The 23,944-nt window shown below is 31.9% G+C and overlaps 1 protein-coding gene across 8 annotated transcripts in view; it reads right to left on the bottom strand.

Moving 5' to 3' along the window:
* The window catches only part of LOC145279936 (protein EFR3 homolog A-like), a 271,461-nt gene that overhangs the window by 116,217 nt on the left and 131,300 nt on the right, over positions 1 to 23,944 (bottom strand). For all 8 annotated transcript variants that reach the window (XM_080131520.1, XM_080131519.1, XM_080131515.1 and 5 more), the window contains one exon: positions 6,395 to 6,532. In XM_080131520.1, coding sequence (XP_079987646.1) covers positions 6,395 to 6,532 — 138 coding nt within the window. The remainder of the gene's footprint in view (positions 1 to 6,394; positions 6,533 to 23,944) is intronic.

Here is a 23,944-nt window from a genome sequence, read left to right as displayed (position 1 = left end):
ACCAAATCTTTATATTTGGGTGAGAAAATATATAAACATTCTTTTATGGAGGGAAGACAGAATAGCTAACAGAGGTTCCCCTCTCCACCTCCAGATGTTAAGAATAATTTTCTAAATAGTAACGTTATTATGTAAAAATTCATTCTTGACATGGGGACGGTCTTTGTTAACTAATCTGTTCCTACACTGTTTTCTTACTTTGCATACCAATCATCAATTCTTTAATTGTTTATGAAATTTTCGAATAGCAACAAATGCAATTCGACTTTGTTTTAAAATTTAAACAAATCTTGTCTCACAATTTTTGAAGAAAATATTTGAGAAAACCATTTAGAAAGATCAACTCCAGTAATACATGCCCCCCCCCCTCTCCAAGTGTATTTTTTATGATTTGCAAATTATATGCAGACAATACCTGGCTGTTTACCATAATTTGAACATTTTTTTTTTTAAAGCATACAAGTATCGATTCTGATTCTTTTAAAAGGAAATTCTGTTTAATTAACAGAATTTTTTTTTTTTAAAGAATCAGAATCTATACTTGTATTGGAAGCACAAATTAAAAGAATCTGTAACTGTATCGGAATTGGGGAAAATTTGGAAATCGTCCCATTACTACTATTAACAGAATCCAAAAGGTAAAAGCTGTAATGTAATTCATGCACGTTACAACTTTTATTTAGGTCTTATCTGCTTCTAGTGTTTAGTAAAAAAAATCTATAAAGAAATCCAACACACGTTTCAAATAAGTTGCAATTAATTACTCCGTGTAGGCGAGTGTTCCAATTGGTCCATCAAATGCAATGCTTACAAGCAGCATTACATCACAAATGTGTTTTATAAACCGTCGTAGTTCAACAATAATCAATAATAAATACCCATACACAGGAAATGCTATCTAAAGTGCAGAATAAATTAAAAATTGGGAAAAAAAAGTTTTGTTTTAAATGAAACAAATAAAAAGGAAAATTAAAATCTCTCAAAGATTAAATGCAATTTATTCCTAAGGATATTAATAAAAATACTTTCTGTGGATATTCTATTTCTTTGAACATGCTGCGCAATCAATTAAAGAGTTGGGTTTTTTTTTCGTGTGAGTGTGTGTGTATACATACACATGCGCACATACATACACACCAAGCGAAACAGTCTTTTTAGTGAGGTATGAATACATATGCTCCTGTTCAAGTGCTCAACACTGTGGTAAGTGAAATGAAATCATCAAATGCCACCAATGAAAATGCAAAGCTCTTCATGTAAATATATGGAGTACTCTTTGCAATTGACAGGGTTTATATAAACGTTGACATTTTGCTTATTCATGGTAAGTGAGTACCAACTATCTACTAGATCATCGGGCTTCGATCTCAGCTCAAAACACTTGACAAACTAGTTAGCTGAGATATAGCAAACCAGTGTCTGTAGGTGATTTTTTTTTTTTTTTTTTTTTTTTTTTTAGAAATAAGCATTTATTACCCACAGATAGGTTTCATATTCACTAACAGTCATCAGTGTGGTTGATTATATGGTAACTGTACCACTGGTCAAACAATTCAAGTTCTCATTCATATATACACACACACCTCTACAAAAATAAAGCTATGAGAGAAATTTTCAGGTGTATATGTGCATAAATATGCACTAGGTAGCATGTTGCAATACGTGTGGATAACAGACTTACTGCAAGGGGGAAAATATTTAATTAAGAGACATCACTCAAGATATAGGAAATATTTCTGATTTGAGGTGGACTACCCAGAATTTGATTTGTCCATTAAAAAAAAAAAAAAAAAAAAAAAAAAAGTAATGGTTCTACAGATACAAAATTCCCTAGGGTGATTATTAACCACTTGAGTTTTTCCAAAAATAAATTTGGGATCCCTTAGACAGTAGTTTTATACGTTCATAGATTGGCACTGAATTATCTCATGTGATTCCCCCCCCCCACTCCAAGGTGTTCCCAAAACTATATATACTTTAGTGAGTCAGTTGGTTTTCGGTATACTCGAAAACAGATGATCAGTTTGTGTTTTGTTGGACCTGTGTTTTGATTTCCTTGGGCTAAGAATTCTCATTTTCAAGTTCCGTACAAGAAAATTAGTGTGATTGTAACTTCCAAAAAAAAGTAAACCTTTGTTACTCGTTTTAAAGTGGAGTTGTCGTTTTGTTTGGTAGAAGCAATGACCAAGATCAGTATTGCTGAAATCAAGCAATAACTTTTGATTGGACATTGAGAACATTTTCATATGGATGCCATCTTGGTTCTCCACAGTAAATGTAAATAGTAATAAAATCCAAATAAAGATATTGAAAAAAAAAAAAAAAAAAAAAAAAAGTTAATGAAATCTAGATTTAGTGTGCAAGAAATTTCACCTTAAATCCAACTTAGTATCAAAACAGATACATAGTGTCAATAAAAATTAATCCATTTCTGTATGATGCATATAATTATATTGACACCCCTTATTAGTGCACCGAAGTTAAGCAATGCTGAACCTGGTCAGTACCAGATGAGTGACCATACTAGATGCTGTATATCATCCGCCCTGATCGAGACGTGCATGTGACTAGAGACACACATGTAAATTAAATATTCCCTAAAAACTTACTTTTTCAGTGGAAGCCAAATACCTACTCGGATCAAATATCACACCAGGTATTACTGAATGTAAAAAGAAGCCATGATACCCGATTAGTGGAGAATTATCATAACCAACTTTACACACCAAGCCTAATATTTTGGTATTAATAATGAATACTTCAAAACAAACTAAAATGGATTTTAATATCCTGCTGTTTAAAAGATGAGGATGATGTTACTCTCAAACTTGGCCTTTCAGCTAACTTTCCTCACTGGCATCGGTCCATTATAGACACCCGATTGTTCTGAACGAATATTCCACTGCTCCAACTCTCAAACGCATTCTGGCATTTTAATCACAAACACAGTATAAATGTTAATTTATAAAAGGATATAAGCAGATGTGAATAGTCAGTACCATGTTTTACAGGACGTATATAAATAAAAGATGGTATGTCCATCATCGACTTGAGGCAACAATCCTAATAGATTAGTTCTACTTATCCAACGTTGCTTGGGAATTTTTTTTTGTTTTTGTTAATGTCATTGTTGTTTAGCCTTTTGTAATGTATTTTTGGGATGTTTTAATAGGATTATTTGATTTTTTTCAATAAGATTTTAAGAGTTAAAATCGATTATTACAATAATATTGATTGAACAAATTATGAACCTATAATATTTGTTACAGTAAGTTTCCAAAGCTTAATCTTTCATTGAGGATTTGTTAAGACAAAAACTTTATGTTCATCAGTTTAAAGACTTCCAAGTTATTTTAAAATTTCAAAAGGTCACAAAAATCCATTTAATTCATTTTTTTCAAATGGAAGGGGAAAAAATAGATGGCTTGTCAAAGAAACTAACATTCTCAGTGTTTTTGTTTTTATTTGATAAATGTTGATCTTTTCATTTATTTATTGCGGACTATAATCCTCATCCTTTAGTTGTTTCATGGCGTTTCGGCCAACTATTCCTCTGGCCTTTATCAGGTAGTTACCGCGACGGAATAGAACTCTGAATCTCGTAACTGCATTCTCAGCAATTACTGCCTTCCATAGTTGTTGTTGTCTCGCCACGTTTTGTCCAAGTAAGCATCTGGCCGGCTTGGGTTAGGATTAAAACTAATAGCTTCAGACAATCTCGTGAAAGTAAAGGATGAGGGTAAAATAAAACTAAAATTAAAATAAAATTAATAAATAATACTCATCTCAATAATGAATTCCAATTAAATAATATTTGTTACAAATTATTTAGATTGCAAAAAAAAAAAAAAAGGACGTAGACAACTTGAAATCATACAAGGTGTTCCAAAAGTATTCCCACCTATTTTTTTTTTATTCCACTCGAATAGACCAGAAGGAATTGCAAACTGCATTGTTATGGTGACTGAATTTATGCATTCATGACCTGAAAGCTTCATTTCTCTGTTGCAGATATTAACAGTGTGAGAATAAGAAAGCAATCCCTGTCATACATGTGCATCAAAAGCAGAGATGCATCATTGAATTCCTGGCAAGAATGCATTGACAATTGTGATGACTATGTAGAAAAATAAGTTCTGGAGAACAAAAGGTCACTCATTTATTGGTACCCATTCCCATCTTAGTAGCTTTTCAATTTTTTGAGTTAAAAAAAAATTAAAAAAAAATAGAATTTACTTTTGGAACAACCCACATCTAAAACATGTAATTATAAAGAATTTCTTTGCCTGTAGAGTTGTTAATTGAAATGAAATTAATTTCAGCTTACATTTCAATCCACCTCAATGCAATATGTTTGTATATATACAAATGAAATTATTTCCATCTGAAATTACTTTACATGAGCATGAAAATCTCCAGGTTTAATAATTCATTTGACCATGTAGGAAAGTTTAAAACAAGTAATTTTTAACAAGATAAATTTACTGGCATTACTTCAAAATTAATAAAGAAAAAAATCCCTCCGACTACCAATTCTGTAATTTGGAACAAACGCAGTGATTGGTCACCAATCAAAACAGATGAATTGATAAATAAGTCTTATTAAATTTGTTCCAGATTCTTGATGAGTGGTAGTTTTAGTAGATAACTTCTTCGTTAGGGCAAGAGTAGGGAGGGGGCTCCTTTCTCTGAAATATCACTAAGCAAAATTAAAATATCACATATGTGAATGATAAAATCGATCAGAAATACAATTTTATTTAAGAACATGACACAATGTTCACCGCAGGTAGTTGGCAAAACAAAATTAAATATTGAGTTTTATGCACTATACTATAATGCACATAAAAAAAGGAATGCTTTATGTTTTTGTATCATAATTACAGATGTCCAAACTAAAATCCATTTTGGTTATAAGTAAAGACAATATGGTGAAACCAGACGGAAAAAAAAAAAAAAAAAAAGGAAAAAGAAATGAAATAAAGTGACTGCAAAATGTAATTTCCAAAATATATTCATCTTTACTCCTATTTTGCTCTTCAGCTATTATATAAACCATGAATTATGTTTTTCTATTTGAAAAGTATTGTTTACTCCTAGGGATGACCCCAAAATGCAGAACAAAATATGTGCATAAAATATGAAAATATATCTATATACAGGGTGCCCCAATAAAATGTATATATCCTTTAAACGTCTATAAAATCAACACTTATTATGATAAAGAAAAGTTTCATGCATTATAATACTGTAAACAAAATGTAGAAACCAGCTAATTCTCAAAAGTGTTCAAGTTAATGGCCATTGTGGTCTAGGAACAACGCTCACCGATCAAATCCAAAACGTTCCCTATCAATTCAATTATACTGCTGACACATCCACCTTTAATGGCTGCTTTCAACTCAGTCATGGTAGCTGGTTTTTTGGTATAAACATTGTGTTTAAAATGCCTCCTCACCCCTCACAAAATTCCATGGGGGTTAAATCCGCAATTGTGGATAGTCCTTGATACTTACTCTTCGTCTTACCCATCTGTTTAGCAGGTGACCATAAAGATAGGCTGTTACGTCATGATGATAGTCACCATGTGGTCCATCCTACTGGAAGTACCATTCTTTATTCCTAAACATCTCTTGGAAATGTTGGATGGCATATTTATGTAGCAAGTTGAGATAATTTAAAGAGTGTATACATTTTATTGGGACTATATATATAGAAAAGTCCTTGAAAAATCTTTGATGGTAAACGGCAGGTGTGTTATACATAAACAGAATGAAATTTTTTTTTTTTTTTTTTTTTTTTTTTTTACTTTACATCCAATTTGAAAACAAAGTTTAGTGTGTCTTTATTAGAGCAAATTTGAAAGATTGAAAGATTGAATTTCATGTAAAAACCAATGGTATCTACTTCTCATGTCGTCACAGTAATGAACATATTCAAAGATTATGAAAAACGATAAAAGAAAATGGTTTTTGAAGACAATTATCAAAAATTGAGTCTTGCTAAAACAGAAAACCGGAAAGTTCAAATTGCAACAAAGTAGGCAAGTATTTTCTGAAATATTAAACCAATTTAGAAAATTTTCGCTAATATTCTTCGAAAACTTTTCATTACTAAAAAATTTTCTACCATATTGTTTTTCATAATTCTTGGATATGTTCATGACTGCAACATGACAATGAAGTAGATGTTAGTTTTACTTGAAATAAAAAAACAATATTTGAATTTCACTTTAATAAAAAAAAAAAAAAAAAACACCCAAAGTTTTTTTTTTCTTTGTTTTTTTTTTGTTTTTTTTAATTTGTGAACTTCATATATCAAATTAACAACAACAAGGTTAATAAATTGTGTAAATCATGTTTATAAATAAAAGTGATCAAACAAATGAACTTACCTCGGATCATGCATATTGTAAAGTAAAGACGGCACAATTTTATCCATGTGTACACTTTCCCAGATGTTGACCTGCAGTTCATCACTAACTGTTTTACGCACCACACCTTGGATGCCTCGCAGACCAGCTGTTCGGATCCTGCAAAATAACACATTCTTCATCAATAACCTAATTTCTATAGGATTATCATAGAATCCCAATGGGAAATCATATTTTAAGGTTAGCAAAAAGAAAAAGATAGAGAGTGAGGGAGTGAGGCAGTAATAACTTTTGAAAAATGGAAAAATAGTATTAAAAAAACTAAAAATTATGAATCACTGGCAAGTTACTCCATATCAGGTATGTGTGGTGCCAAAAAGTATCAGGGCCTGAACCTGACTAACAAGATTCTGGTGAAAATCCAGAAGGGTTCTGCCTCAGGTTCCATTATCCTCTGGTCATCTTTACAGTAAGTCAAACAAAAACATTTCAGGCACAGAACTGCAAGTGAAGTAACAACATCGATTATGCACCATTTCTTTGTGTGTTTGAGCCAAACCTTCCCAGACTTCATATGCAATTGTTGAGCCCTGCTGTTCTTGGTGTCTGAGGTAAAAACTTTCACTCCTGCAGTTTCTATTGTTGCAACAACCTTCAGCCCAATATCAAAGTGTAGTATCTGTTCTGATGCTACACTTCCATTGGTTAGTGGAAGAGAAATCCTTCATGACAGAGACAATTTTTTATTTTTGTTCCTTTTCTCCATGTTAAAAAAACGACCCTGGTGTCTAACTCTGCCCTCGTGGGGAGTCAAAGTAAATAGGAACAACATTCATCTTGGTCAGGTTGAGTCTGCCTATTCCCTAACCTGAACTACATCTTCCAACATGACGGCCCATCCATTTTCACATAATTATATTTTTCTTTCTTGATAATAATCTTTCTTTATTGTATGCTCTTTACTCTTTCTTCTTCCAACAGTTTTCTTATAAATCACCCATTAATTACATCATTATCTAAGAAACAATCTCTTCCCTTTATTTTAATGAAGGATATCACCCAATTTTTTTTTTTTTTTATAGCTGGGGATGGAGCATCCTGTTGAATACTAAACATTCACCCACTACCGCATACATTTTAATCAAGAGATATTTTCAAAAGTTCTAACCGTCCCTTTAAGTGCAGTTGTTTATATCTGTCTTGCATTTGGTTCACCGGGTATATTTACCAGGTAGTTTTTAAATTCTTTTCCCCATATAATTACTGGTATTATGGAGATCTTCCAAGATTCCAGTTTCTTTTCATGTCGTAAATAACACCTTGATATTTTGCTATCTTTTCTCTTTTAGCTCTGTTTAACCCAGTATCATTGAAGACACTAACTTCTACTAAGGTTGCTTCTTTCTCCTTCCTGACCTATATCACTATGTTAGGCTTAATAGCTCTGTTTTCCTTGTACATAGCTGAAGGAATTGCATACAAACAGCAAGCAAGACCCACAGAGTTATATAAGTACAAAATGATAATTAACAAAAAGTAGAAGAGTTGCTCTGTTAAAGCATGACTTAATTTTTTTTTTTTTTAGAAAGATGCCAGCAGTCATGATACGAGAAAGTATTAATTAATGGACAACAAAAATTTTGTTGTGTGCTTTGTCTGTTTTAAGGTCTATCTATCCTTTTTTATTCATTTAATGGTGACAAAATTCCTTTCAATACAATTTGTAAACATTTTATTGAATGCAAGTTGCTATTTCATTGATAGACCATGAGGGTTACAGTTTATACCTTTCTCAATAATACTACTACAATTCCATAGAAGCTAAATTGTCTTTATCAATTACATTGTCCGTGAAGGTATCCCTTTTTATTACTGCCGATTCTTCATGAAGATTAATAAACCGCTTTTGGTTTGTTTGGGGTTTTGTTTTATTTTGCTTGTCTTTTTTTTTTTGTTCTTTTTTTTTACATTTTTTTTTTTTTTTTCTTCATTGGTAATCTTTATTTTGGGAGACTATGGTAATGAGCATAGGTTTTTCATTTATTATTATTATTACTACTACTACTACTACTGGATTCAGACTTTCATTCTTTACCTCTTATTGGTCTATTTGATAAATATCTCTTTGAACCAGAGAAAGACTGATGCATAATACAGTTAGTCTCCAAGCTGGACAAACAAAGCCAATGACCTTCAGATATCTTTTGAAACAATCTGAAATACAGCTGAGATCTGAATATGAAAGGTTTTCCTGACAAGTTCATCACAAACAGATATTACTATAAAGTAATTACATGAAATATTAAAGGTTTTATATGTTTACTAGATGGTTTAATCGATGACATCCAGTAATGAAAGCAAAAATAATTTCTTTGATAGTTTTTTTTTCTGTTCCTTCCTTATTTAGATTATGTATTTATGTTATCCTTTTATTCTGTTGCTGACACTACTACTACTACTAATACTACTACTACTTCTATTCCCACCATATCTCATCTCCTTTACCTTTCCTCATCTAAAATTTCAATATGCAAACAAGCCAGCAGGTTTAGTAGAGTTTTAGTATTTTATGGATTGTAAAAGCAAAAAAAAAAAAAAAAAATAAAGAAAAAGAAAGAAATTTTTAATTAAAAATGATCAGGCATTATATTTTTAATTTTATGTTAAGAAAAAAATTCAACTGAGAATTTCTTATGGTTTGAAAAATAAAACGAAAGATTTTATTTTCATAAAGGTAAAAAGGAATAAATTTTAGAACTCGGAAAAAGCAAAAGCATCCAATTTTTGTAGATTTTTTTTTTTTTTTTTTAATTTATTTATCTCCTCTCCAAAAGGTTAGACAGCGTCAAGTGTGATTTTGAAAAAAAAAAAAAAAAAAAAAAAAAAAAAAAAACAATGCACTAAAATTAGCATGCTCTGTCCTACAAAATGCCTAAACAGCCCACTCAGAAGTGACTCCAGTGATTAACAATAAACAAACCCCCTTTTTTCAAGAGAAGGTAAAGCTTGGGAGGAATGAACAGCCAGAAACAAAGTCACTGATTGTCAAGGTAAATATCCAATTTTTATATAAATTAAAATAAAAAAAAGTGAAAAAAGTGAAATATATAAAATAAAATAAATTTTTTAAATAAAAAAATGATTGACTTATTTTGGAGAAGAGATTGAGATGAATTAAACAGAAATTTTTTCTTAAATGTACTGATGAATCACCATTTATCAATACCAAGAGGCCACTCAAGAATCAGGGTTAACGAGATTGGCAGGGAGAGATAAACCGTGAGGATTGGTAACAAGGATTGAAACCGAGCAAAATCAGATTTCAGACGACAGCTCAACAAAAACTTGTTTACATTGGACTTGAAAACGGCCTTGTTGTAGTCAGATGGAAAGTAGTCTCAAGGTGGAAGTTTATTTATATAAAGGTAAAAAAAAGATAAATTTGGCAACTAACATTGTTATGAGGTTGTAGTTAAAATGATGTAAAATAAATTTGCTTCTTTCATCGTCATTTCATTTTCATTTTATGCCCTCCAACATTGAAACTGATAGTGCTCTACCCCCTCCAAGTGATCTTGCCTCTGGCCTGTAGCACTCAATCTCATCACGTAATGGGTTTGAAACCTCTTGATCAATACGATGCGTTGTACTGTTCTTATAAAATCTCAATGACTGATCAGAATTCTCACTTTGATTACGCTTTGTGATTATTGATCTTTATTTAGGGCTATTCGAATTACTATTGATTTGACCTGATTTGCTTCAACCATTCTGATAAGGAAATGAATTACAAGCAATAAATTAACTTTCCAATGAAAGGGATGATGGTGCGATGGTGACCAAGAGGTTGGTAAATTCTACCAAGGCCATTGCAGCAACAGATTCACTTTTACCCTTGACAAAGGTATGAATTCATCTATCCTTTCTATAGTTTTAATAGCTTGGTAAACTAGACTTCAAAGCCTTCGTTGGATAACTGATCATAAATAAGAAAATGTCTGAAACATGAAAATGCTACAAGCAGCAATGAAATCTCGAGCCTGATTGATGCCCATAAATTTAAAAAAAAAATTAAAATTTTTTTTTTTTTAATTAAAGAAAAAAGTATGAGAAAGCAAAATAGAATAATAAAAAAAAAAAAGCTAATGCATGTTAATGGCAGAAAACCAGCTTTGAAGAAAAAAAAAAAACACACACACACACACACACACACACACACACACACACACACACACACACACACACACACACACACACGAAATGAGGACTACCACAACTTTGACAAGAATAACATGGACCTTAAAATAAAAAAAGGTTCACCTGATCCAAGAAATCTTCTTCCAGATATAACTTCTTTGTACCATCTTATTATTTATAGTATTTCTGATTTTAAAGTGGGCAGGTAATTTTTAAAGAATGAATTCAATGTTTTTTGTTTATTTATAATAAACACAATCCCTGGAGAATTACACATTTGAAAAACAGGACTGTCAGTCAAACACTTGACTCCCATTTTTTTTTTTTTTAATGATTTTCTAACTTTTAATGCAATGAATTTGCTTTAAGCCATAACATAAACTTAAACCCCACATCCAAACTCTGCCTAAGATCAATTCTTTCTTGTGATAGTCATATTGGGTGCATTTTGAATTACTACATGTAAATCATGTTTTGATCACCATCTAAGATTTCTATATCAGAGTGAATGTAGATAACAATATTAATATGAAAATAGAATAATTATCAATATTTTAGAAGTCTCCATAATCTATACTATAAACGTGCACTGCATAGCAAGTTTACAGTACAGATAATGATGAATGCAAGTATTAAACTCTGTAGCGATATATGCTTGACCAAGTGAAGGGGGGGAGGGGAGAAAACTGAAAATATCTCTGGCCAGAATCTAACCACCCAAGAGATATTTTCTTTGTTTGAAAAAATAAATACCTCATTGAATGGGAAAAATCACACCGGGATCAGCCTTTGTGAGAAAAGTCATGTCCAATATTGTCTGCAAATAAGTCGCCATGAATGGAAACCATTTAGATATTATCTTCTGGAGATGTCTCAAGTGAGCAGCCGCTGGACGGCTGAACAGCAACTATTAACAATAGGCCGGAATCAGGTAGGGATGAAATGATTCCAGGAAATGAGAAATGGGGATAGTTGTCAGCCTTCAGGAGGAATAAGAATCAAGGTTAGAGTTGAACGTTAGACAGAGGTGTCTGTTGGGTTCCTTTGGGGCTCTCAACCAAAGGACTATATATTGGAACTTCTGCATTTCAATCTGGTCAGGCAAAGATCTACAAGTCTGCCATTCAACTTTAGGAAAACGACTACAACTTATAATCTCCAAAGAAATAAACATTATTTGTTTATAAACTGGGTTTGTTTTTGTTTAGGAGGGAGACTTCCTTTGTTGAGGGGCTGACTGGATCAGACAGCAACAAATGGAACACTCATGACTAATGCAGTGAACACACAAGGGATGTTTATAATACTAGCAATATGTTCCTTCCAGTCACATATTTTTGTTAGCTAATATGGTTTAATGATTAAGCTTTATTAATGAACAAGCAATTGTGACAATTTTGTTACTCCTTCACAAGGAGGTAATGTCTGGGAGAATAGTCTCATGACAACAAAACATATTACCCATTCCCTAAATTGAGCATTAAAAGATTGTATAGTCACACATTAATAGAAATAGGTACCCCAAACCAAAATTTTATTTTCATTATATCTAAAAAAAAATTAATGTGACCATATAAATTTTTGTAAACCATAAACAAAAGTACCAAATTTATTTTGGTAGCTCGATTAGCTATCAAGTTATGATCGCTCAAAGTTTGTCAGAAAGTTGAAAATTTGCTATCATGGTCCAGAAGCCAAATTTCTTGAATATAACTAAAAATGTAAGCTACTAACAAATGAAAAATCCTTTAAATGTAATGTCATCTTGTGGTAAACGAAAATTAATATTAATGAAAGCAATAATTATTAGATGAAACCAACCTAAACACTAAGCAAAATCCCACTACCAACAGGAAAAAAATGCAAATATGACACGGAAGTGCAACTTTGACTGTTCATATCAATTAATAGCTAATGCATTGAATCTTCTTAGTATGGTTCATAACACAGAGATCAAAATAATTTTTTCTTTTAATTATAAATTGATAAAACCACTTAATTGTGGACCATGTAAAAGCAGTCGAACAAACAATTTCGTAAAAAGGGCAAAAAAAAAGGGTTAAAAAAAATGAGTCAAAAGTATACGTTACTGAAATTGCTGTAAAAAATGTAACCATTGGAGGTAGAAGCTTAAAACTTTGCAACTTTACTAATTTTTGGGTGAGGAATTAAAAAAATGTTTGCCTTGTTTCTAATAAGGCTTTTTGACACAGAAATATTTTTACTTTGGGGAATTTAAACTCGCCAAAAAAAGAACCGACAACAATAAGATTTAGAAATTTGTTATACAAAAAGTCACAAGTCATTTTTTCAAGCATTGAAAAACTTTCAACTAAAAAGACAAGTAAACAAGATATTTTATAGGCAGAGGTCTTACTACAATTCCTTTCCTTATTGATTTTCTCTCAGAATTCTTTCATAAGCTTCTGCTTTGGTAGATATATCAAGAACATTCCAAATCCTACCATCACTTGAAACTGGCATTATCTCAAAACCCCATCTGTAAACAAATGCTGACTACCTGTGTAATGTCATCTGACAAAGGCCATCGAAAAATATCTTTTCTACTTTGGGTTTGCGATAAAAATTTTATTACAGCACTGGATGCCGATATAATCTCAATGACTTGGCCAATGTAAAAGTTGGTGTCATAGTAGACAGCAACCCATTGTCCTTGATGCTCATAACGGAAGATATCCTGAGATGGTTCTTCATCACAACTGCAGGAGTTATCTGAATATTCAGCAAATTCACCAAGGGACTTTTTTGTTATTTTGGAAGTGGAAATGAATTAACTGGATTTCTTCACGTAGTCAGAGAAAGCAGCTTTCAGTTGAACTTTATTTCCACTGGTGTTGATTTTGACACCTAACACAACCTTGAGATATCTCCGTTCAAGTTTATCAAAAACACCTGATAGAACATAGGTCTCGGGGGTACTTCTATAGTTTATTGCCGAAAATGGAGACGCCATTTTTTTTCGTGCACCTGCCATTAAAATCTGAGGGAGAAATCAGTATTTTAAACTATGACCGAAGCATGAAATAAATAACAAAAAAATTAGACTAGATAATGATTTTTCGGTTTCATTTAAATTAATTTGTTGTTGGCCCTTTAAAGTTACTTTAATTCAAAAAAATCTCATTAAAATTATTTATTTGTTCAGAAAAATCAAAATTGTTTTATTAAAATTATATTTTCTTACGCAAACTTTTCAATAAATGTTTTTACAATTATATTTTGATAAATTTTTATACGGTAACTGTTTTGATTTTCAAATGGCGTTCGCCCAGTTTAGACAATTATGAACATGTCTTCATTTTCTGTTTTTAATCATCTTTTCATTTTCTGTTTTTAATAATAAAAATGTATATACGTTTCATGAAAAACTTTCCCGTTTTCATTTATTAAATTGAAACATTTTCAATTAAACAATTACGGATATATGTTCTCTTTCACTTTCTTTATTTACTTTCTTTCAGAGTTCTTTCCGGAAGTAATTAATATCTAGTTTAATTTTTTGTTATTTATTTCTAACTTCGGTTATAGTTTAAAATACTGATTCTCCTTCGAATTTTAATGACAGGTGCGCAAAAAAAAATGGAATCTCCATTTTCAGCAATGAACTATACTGTCTCGGGAATTATAAATAAACATAAACAACAACAAAAAATTTTTACAGTGAAATTAATTTTTTCATTTACGCACCATGTGCACATAACTTAATTATATTTTCAGTTATTATTTTTAAAGTAATGTACAGTGTAATTCAAAAATAATTTAACAAAATATTCAAATTTATCAAAAATGCCCGATAGAACATAAACAAAAAAATGCACATTTTTACGTGAAATTAATTTTTTCATTTACACGACTTGTTGCACATAACTTAAAACTTAGCTATATATATATATATATATATTTTTTTTTTTAAGTAATGTAACTGTACAGTCTAATAAAAAAATAATTTAATAAAATGTTAGATATATCAAAAACGCTCGACAGAACATAAGAGAAATAAGTAAATAAAAATATGAGGCACATTTTTTAAAATGAAAAAAAAAAAAAAATTTCCATCACTCACACGCAACTAAAAATGTTTTTTGCTTTAAAATGTACCCCGTTTAACTTTTAAAAGATAATTTAACAATGAAGTTTATCCAACCGAAATAAAATAAAGCAAAGAACATATGAAAGTTTGGAAGAAGATATAGAAAATAAACAACTGACATTTTTTAAATTGTAAATTTTCATTTCTTTTATTGACGCACTTGTCGCACTAAAAATATTATTTTCAACAATAACTTTCTATAACTCACTTTAGAACTTTGATATATGTATATAGTGAAACAAGTTGTTTGTTTACGTTTTCGTTTGGTCTTGTTGATTTTTTCGGTGATACATCAGTACTTTGGTCACTTGACATTAAGTTGTAAATCTCGATGTGTAGGTACATTCACTTTTATTAGTGGCGCTCTTTGATTTATGAGCGTAGTAATATGACACCCACAGATTATTAAAGTGGAGATATTTCTTTACAAAACTCTGTGATTTTCGGAATTTTTTCAATTCAATTTTCAAATACCGGGTACGCCGGGCACTCAGACTAGTTAATAATAGATAATAACATTGTCAAACGATTATTTGTTCATCTGGAAATTCATATGCAAATCTAACTTGTTAAATTTATTTTTTGTTTTAATATGTTAGAGTTTTAAACAATTTTATTCGATGTAATGAACTAATGATACATAATTCAATTAAACTTCATAAAAATCCGATTTAAAAAAAGCTATTTAAAAAAAATATACTATTTTTTTATCATTAAAAGAAAAAAAGTTGTACATATTTATGGGATTTAAATTTCAATATTTTGCAAGATGTCCTAACGATCTTATTGCTAAACAGATTTTTAAGCGTATTCCTTTATTTAAATATTTGTATCTAATGGCGTCTGGGTATCTTAAAACAAAGCAAATACAAAAAGGATAGATTCAGGCTGACATTGCTCGCATTCAATTCCAGTTATTCATGCATACACGTTTGTAAGCCGACAGAAAATATGCAAAATATAGTTTCTTTTAATTAAAACTATTCTGTATTGCTTTTTTTTTTTTTTTCGAGTTAATTTTAAGAAAGAGGCAGGGGTATACTAAAATGAAAAAAAATATATATCTCAATTGTTTCAGTTTAGAAAGATTTTTTTCACTGATCAAACAAAGACAGGACATATATTCACAAAATACAAAACTCAACCCTCATGAAGGAGGCAGCTAAATAGAGACAATCTCTGCAAAGTTTTTTTTTTTTTTAATTCATCTCCCACCCCATTTTTTTCCAATAAAAAAAAAATTGTATGATTTCGTTTGTTTATACTTTTTATAAATAAAATTTGTTAAATGTTATTTTGGTTGTTTTTTTTTTTCTTGTTTTTTTTTTTTTTTTTTTTTGCTTACGAAAAATATTTGCAGTGTTATAAGTATACCTCTTTTTCTTAAAATAATTATGAATAATGAAATAATGCAGAATAGTTAAAAAAAAAAAAAAAAAAAAAAAAATTTTTTAAGTTTTGAATATTATCTATCTCCTTACAAGTTCAATGCGTGTGCGTGAGTAAGCAAAAGTGAAAGCAGTTGGTGTAAACCAGAATCTATCCTTTCATATTTGCTTTATTTTGGGGTGCCTGAAACCTATTTGATCAAAATTCTTTTTTTTTTTTCAAACTATAAATATTTTTTAACAAAAAAATTAATTCAAGAGAAAAGGTATGAGTAAAGTAAAGAAAAATGCAAACAGTTTGTAATAAGATGAAATAGAAACGAGTCTAAAAACATTCATTTTTTCTTCCTCTTATAAAGGAAAACCCCTATACTTCTTTTGCATCAGGTTTTAATGAAATTTAAACAATGTACACCAAATCAAAGATTCTCAGTTTTAGTTATGATAATCCAGGGAAGACAAGAGATGGCAGAGGAAAAAAAAAGGCAGTACAAAGAGTAGAAAGCTTTCATTATGAAAAAAAATAATCCATTTGAGGATTTTTTCCGAGATGATTGGGAGCGTTTTATGGCACATCAGCCATATACAGGGTGGAACGATAAAATTGTCGTCCTAGCAAAGATGACATGATTCCATTTCTGTTTGATGGAAATCAGTTTTCTTTTCTGTTGGAGACCATCTACTAGTTGGCCAGTTGTGTACAAATCCCAAAAGCGATGGGAGCCTTCTATCATGTCTGAAAGTGACACAATGTTCAAGAAGCGAGATTAGAGATGCGCCGCTGTACAACTCATGCTCTCTACTAATCCAAGTTATGACAACAGGACCATTACCAGCACCTTCAAAATGAATTGCTGGATTGCCACAAATAACAAGGACGTGCCTGGGTTGATGAAAACAAAGTTATGGTCTTTGGTGCGGTTTCAAGTGAAAGTCAACACCAAAGTTTATCTGGATATGCTGAAGAGTGTTGTGATCCCCTAGTGCAACCTGGTGGCCGCTGGCAAACCTTTAGTGTGGCAGCAGGACTTGGCCATGCCCCACAAGTCCAAAGAGACTCAGACTTGGCTTCAGAAGGAGTGTTATGACTTTGTACCTTTCTCTCATTGGCCCTCTCCTTCCCCGACCTGAACCCACTGGACTACTTCACTTGGTCATACATCAAGAATATCACCAACTTAATCTCCCATAACACCAAAGCTAGCCTGATTGTTGCCATCTGCCGAGTATTTGCTGAGCTCCTGTCTGCACTTGTGGAAAAGGCATGCTCCCAGTTCCAAACCCATATTGAGGCGGTGATTGAGGTTAAAGGAGGCTACATTGAATAGATGTCAGCTCTACTACATAATCAAGTTACTTGAAATTATTATTTTTCAATAAAAGTTTTAAAATAAAGTTATAGCATTGTTTTCTTTTGGGCGACAATTTTATCGTTCCACGCTGTACAATGGGTTTATAAAATAGTCATTTATAAGTTCTAAGAAGTTATTTAATAGTACTTTTGGTTTCTACTAAAGTGGAAGCGATCACCTCCAAGCTCCCACCCATCCAAGGTAGGATTTCTTGTGATGTAGTGTGTACTCTGTAACCTTATGGGAAATTTGAACAAAATGTTTTATTTAATCCACTTAGGAAGATTCCCACCCCATTTTTTTTTTTTTTTTAATCCATGCTTATTAGATATTTTGTGTCAATTTTTACTGTTTGTTTTATCCACAACTGCAGACAGAAAACCTTAAGAAAAGAAATAAATACACAAGTCACGGAATCCAAAATGAGAACAGTCTAACCCAGAAGATTAAATACGGACAAATTTATCTTTGGTTGACCTTTAACAACTAAATATTTTCGTTTACTAACCAAGTAGAAAAGTTACTAGCTAAACCCGTGTGATTTTTGGAATATGTCATCTTCATTCAATAACGAGTACATACATTATAAAAAAAAAATTTTTTTTTTTAAATAGTGTAATTCTAAATATGCAACAAATTTTATGTTAAAAATTAAACATTAAAATTTCTTCAAATGTTTTTTAAAACAGTCTTCATTTAAAAAAAAAAAAAAATACAAAGTATATTGTCCTATTAAACATTTTGTTTAATTTGACTTTGCTAGTTTTATTTAAAAAAAAAAAAAAAAAAAAAAAAAAACATACAATCACTAAAAGATAATCGTTTTATTATTTCCAGTCGTCATTTGGGGAAAAAAAAAATCACTGTTTCACTTGCTCTGTTAAATAAAGGGTTAGATTTAAAATTCTCAGATCCTTACTGACTACGACAAATGATCACAGTAGATCCAACAGGATCTGAACTGCACATAAACAATTCAATAGACTGCAACTGTATCCATTAAGTGAAACGCATATTCTGTGCACAACAAGAAACGTTAGGAAAATATAGATTATCGATAAGAGTTATTTTAAATTATGACAAGAACTCAAAGAAAAATAGAACAAATGCTTTTGTACTTACAAAGTATTTTCGGATATTTTAGAAGAAACATCGTAAGGCGAAAGGATTTGACTCCACATGACGGAAGGGGGAAAAAAATCTTAAAAGACTCCAAAACACTGATATGTGATGAGGACGTTCGCACAGTTATTGATTAGATAATAAAAATAAATCTTGGCAAATTAGCTTGTTCCACGGAAACCAATGTTAGGTGACCATGGATAAGGCAGCAATAGGGGTTACCATGACAACAAAACTGCTAAGTCTTATTATAGAGGACAATATTAGTTAGCAGGTGGTTAGACAACTAGAAATAGAATGTACAAGAATAATCGTTTGTTCGAAAAATAAAAAAATAAAAAAAAAAAGTTGAGTCCAAGTTTAAACATCATATTTTGTTGAAAAAAAATTTTTTTTTTTTTTTTAGACCATCGCAAGTTCAAGAGATGCAATGCTGATGTCAGCTGGTTCCACTTAAACTTGATTCTAAATTTGTTTTTAATCTTGACCTTGTAAATAGAGGAGAGCAAATAATCTCTTGTTATTGTTATGTAGACATCATGAATTGAGTTTTCAAATTGTTGGAAATTCATGGCTTACGTTACATTGGATCGGTGTGCTGTCCCTTTCCAGGTTTCCCATATTTTCAGAACAAAACCCAAGTCTAAGGTGAGAACATCTGTTGGGAGTGATGGTTGAGGTCTGTATGCATGGAGAGGGGGGGGGGGTAAATACAGTCAGCAGTATCCTTTCCCAGTCCACAATTTAAGTAGGTATTTGATTTTGAAAAGTCATTATTTGAACCCTGGGTAGTGGCCCACTCATAGTCAGCTACAGTTCATCTGTTTATTCTAGCTTAGAACATAATCCTTTTTTTTTTTTTTTAGTGGTTTACTGTTTATCCTCTGTTGTTGAAGATATGTGTTGCATGGAGAGAAACGCTAGAAAATTATTTACAACAGAGAGTATCCACCATTCGCCTATTCATGGAATATCGCTGCCACATCCGTCTCCGTCTTAGTGTAAAAACCTGGACTATCAGCTAATTAATTAATAATTAAATACATGTGTTCATTATTCTAAAAACTAAATATTTTGAGATTGTTGGTAGTGATGATGCCTATGTTGCATACCTGTGCCTGTTTTATAAGTACTTTAGTGGAATGTGCTCTGATGAACTCATAACACTTGTGCCTCCTCAACTTACATACTCCCAACTAATTCATTAAGCCAAAAAAAAAAAAAAAAATCCCACCGCTTCAATGTTACAGTTCTTATATGTCAGGAAGCCGTCTACTTTAACAGTTTCTTCTCTCAAATTGCTAGTTTGGAATTCCTTCCCCATTTCCTGCTTTTGACTGTACTGACATGCAAAAGTTTAAATGTAATGTGAACAAACATCTAGCTACACAACTCCCCCACAAGGCCCATCGATAATGCATTTGCTTGCTAACTCAAGTTATGAGAGTTCATGCCCTGCACGCATTGTTTTTTTTTTTTTTTCTTTCGGTTCTGGCTGATGCCACTCATTCCGTTTTCTTGGGGGAGTGGGGGCACCACTCCACTAGTCTATATATTAATATGATAGCATGTGTGTTATTTTCTGTGTCACACTTACATCAAAGTCATTTAATTGTTATGTACTCCCATGTTCTATCATAAATAATTTTACCAAGAATTCTTCATAAGTTTTGTTTTAAGGCCTTAAAAGGTGCAACACCTAGGCATTCGAAAATGAAGCTGATAAAAGTAGCCCATAAATCATTTAGCAAAAATTAAAAGAAAGATTGCAACCACAATTGAATTTCCACATTGTTCGGTTTTATCTGTGTCAATATAAACAAAGGGAATCAGAGAATTTCGATGACTTTCTAGCCAGATGTAAATTACAGACATTGAAGTGCAAATTCTGAGATATCCAGGAAACAGAAACAACTTATAGAGCAGGTCATATCTGGAACGAAGCATTCAGAACTTCAAAAACAACTTCTAACAGAGGGTGAAGATTTGACACTGCCGAAAGCTATAAACTGTGGCAGGTCACATGAAACTTCCATAGCCCATGAGACAACTAGCTGAATTAGACGAACGAAAAGAGCAACAGATAGATGCAGTGAAATACAAGCATTATAAACGATGCAGAGGCTCCCATTCAAGTGGAAAACGTCCAGCATGGGGTATCATATATTCAGTTTGTAGACAGAAAAATCATTAGGCCAAAGTCTGCACTAACAAAAATGAGAAAGCAGCAAGGCATATGCCAAAATTCACAACATGGAAGAAAGCAAATATTAAACTAAGATGCCGAGAAATACAAAGGAACTAGTACAAACACCAGAAGCACAGCGACTGTGTGCACTCTGTAAATGCCTCTCAAAGGGTTTCAACAAATGTCTTTTGACTCTATCCAAAAACAAAGTGACTGTCGGACAGAAATTTTCACAAATCTTATAATCAAATTTCCTAACCTCCCAGTACCCACTTTCTGAAAGCTAAAGTTGACACAGGAGCTGAAGGTAATACACTTCCGTTAAAGTCATGTAACTTGTGATGTCACAGAATAAAGTACAATGACCGTAGTTTCTTTCATTGTTAAGGAAAAAAAAAAAACAAGATATAGTAAACAAGTCGTAATATGACTTCCATTTTTATTTTCTGTAAACCTGCCCTAACAGAAGTATATCTTAAACTCTGTTGATTAGAGAGTTTTCTAAGGGGAGGTAACAATTAAATACTACACAATTCCTTCCTTAGTCCATACGTTACTTTCAAAAAGGCCGAATACAATTTTTGAAGTTCAAACTTCAAAAAAGACCAAATTCATAAAATTTGGCTTCAAAAAGATTAATCTGGCAACCCAGATAATATGAGAGTGACCTCCCTTTGATGCAGCTTTGTTTTCGAATATCATCACAGTAATATACGATTATTGCTGTAACAGTGTGAGAAAAGTACTCAGTGATTTTGTGGTGTAACAGTTCTCCACCGAAGAAAGTCAGCGAAACATTACATAAAAAAGGGAACATTCGAAAGAAACAAGGCAGAAAAAGGAAAAAAAAAGAACATTGTCTGCTAAGAGGTGCCGGAAAGAAGGAGTAAGATTATCTCTTATAATGTAATTTTATATTTAACTATATAACACAATATTACTTTGTGAATATTTATATGTACTTATTAATTTATCTCATTTAGGCCAGTTCTATATTTAAAATACAATGGACTATCTTCATAGAAATGTTAATAAACTCATATTTGCTACATGTTATTAGTTTTTCTGCTCAAAATAACTAACTTTCTGTGCTATCCAGAAAAATATCAGCTTTATCAAAACATTTGTTGATTTAATATATTTCTCATTTCGTGGCATTTCCACAGGTCTTGCTAGTATAAATTATTGCTTTAAATTATTCTTTTCTCAGTGCTACCTGGTTAGGCTGTCTGAAGATACCAGCTTTCTGACATGAAATGCACTAAACATTTCTTTTCTTTCCCTTTTGCAAAACTCAAGACAAATACAATTTTCCTCTATAAAAAAAAAAAAAAAAAAAAAAAAAAAAACCCAAACAGCATGAATAAATATTTGAAGATATATAGAACTTGAAGCTTAGAAACCTCTATAAAAATGAGGATTTAGCATGAAATAATCCAAAAACTTCTCAAACATATTTGTTGATTAAATATATTTCTCACTTCATGGAATTTCCACAGGTCTTGCTAGTATAAATTAACCTTTTTGCCGTTTCATTCTTCAGTAGTAAAATTTGTTCATCCACAATAAATTTCCTCAATATTGAAATACGTCAAATAACACTAATGACAATCCTTTACTTTTTCTATAAATTACCAAAATGTGAAATGAAAATTACAGCTTGGTTTGATTGTAGACTGACCCCCACCCTTGCTAGTCTATATATATAAAAAGGCAAAACGGTCGCACACGTTTTTGTATGTCCAGCAAGGGCTTTTTTTTTTTTTTTTTTTTTTTTAAATATTTTAGAACTTTTTATATACTCCCTAGATTATAATATCTACGATTTGTGAACGGTCATTGTCTCTACATTTATTTTGAGTAAGTTTTTTAAAGAAACAAAAAAAAACCCTGGTTTCCAGGGTTTCTTTGTCTTTTTCATATAAATAAAGCGAAACTGAATTGAATCAAATCAGCTCGCTGGCCTTCGTGGCCGGCATATCTTGAAGGCAATCAGCTTTTATCAATGTGAGGAATACCCTTCATATCAGACAATTGCTATTCATTTGAAAGCTCCTTCTTTTAAGGTGAGCTTGTTTTCCCAACATCGCGGGGAAACAAACGATACAGTTGAAAGCTGAACTGGCCTTCAACCAATGTTTATTTCTGCACCTGCGTATTCAATTTTGATTGACATTATTTCTGCACCTGCGTATTCAATTTTGATTGACATTGCTAAATTTGAACGCTTTTCACTTCCTATTGCTTTATAGCGTAGCGGTAAAATGTCACTTTTTCACGGGTTCATCACGAGTTCGAGCCTCCCTCCCTACTAACTTTTTTTTTCTTTTACACCTCCAAACACCCGGGCAATGCCAGGTACCCCCGCTAGTTGTAAATAAAAGACTAATTTAATACATATTCATCAAAGTTCTGCTGAATCAAAACGCAAACCTGTGTAGAATTTTTTATTTTTTTTTTTATTTCACCCCAAACAAGGCGCAGGGCCACTTTGACATAAGGGGCTACTAATAGGGGCCAAATATATAGGAATACTCTGTAGGGAGTTAAGCAGGGAGATAACTGTTCACATTACACTTGAACTTCTGCATGTCAGTACCGTCAGGGAAGCAGAAACCCAGGAGGGAATTTTAAAGTCTAGCAGCCTTGGCAATAACCTTAATGTATTTGTTCCAATTCATGTTGCCAGTGAATAACCCCATGCTTATCAATAGAGGTTTGGTTTGGTTAACGGCATATCAACTAAGAATTTTTTAATGCCAAATAAAGTCTTCAAATGAACTCCTAAGTTATAATTTTATATTGTTTTTCTGAAAAATCAATTAATTTTTTCATTTCGTCGATGGGACAGAGGCTGAAGCTTAGATGATAGTTCAGGACCTATCAGGTTGGCGACTCTTCTGAACCTTGTCTAGGAGCGAGACACTAGTAGCAGATGCACCAGCCCAAATATGACAATGCTCCATTCATGGGCGAATGGTGACCTTATAGAGGTACAGGATACTTTCGGGCGTTAGTAGCTTTCTAGCACGGTAGAGAGAGCCCACCTTCTTTGCAGCGGTTTTGCCAATACTCTCAATGTAATTGTTCCAACTCATATTTCCTGTGAACGTTAGGCCGAGGAGTTTAAAAGATGTACTTTCAAATAAAAAGTCTTTGGCCATTGCTAGTAGAGAAGGTTTTTTTTAATTATTGAAGGAAACAAGTTTAGTC

The sequence above is a fragment of the Euprymna scolopes genome, chromosome 7 (genome assembly GCF_053919585.1).
Source record: "Euprymna scolopes isolate OS-2025 chromosome 7, ASM5391958v1, whole genome shotgun sequence".
NCBI classification, from domain to species: domain Eukaryota; kingdom Metazoa; phylum Mollusca; class Cephalopoda; order Sepiida; family Sepiolidae; genus Euprymna; species Euprymna scolopes.
Note: the sequence above shows the minus strand (reverse complement) of the source record. Positions and strands in the feature narration are given on the sequence as shown.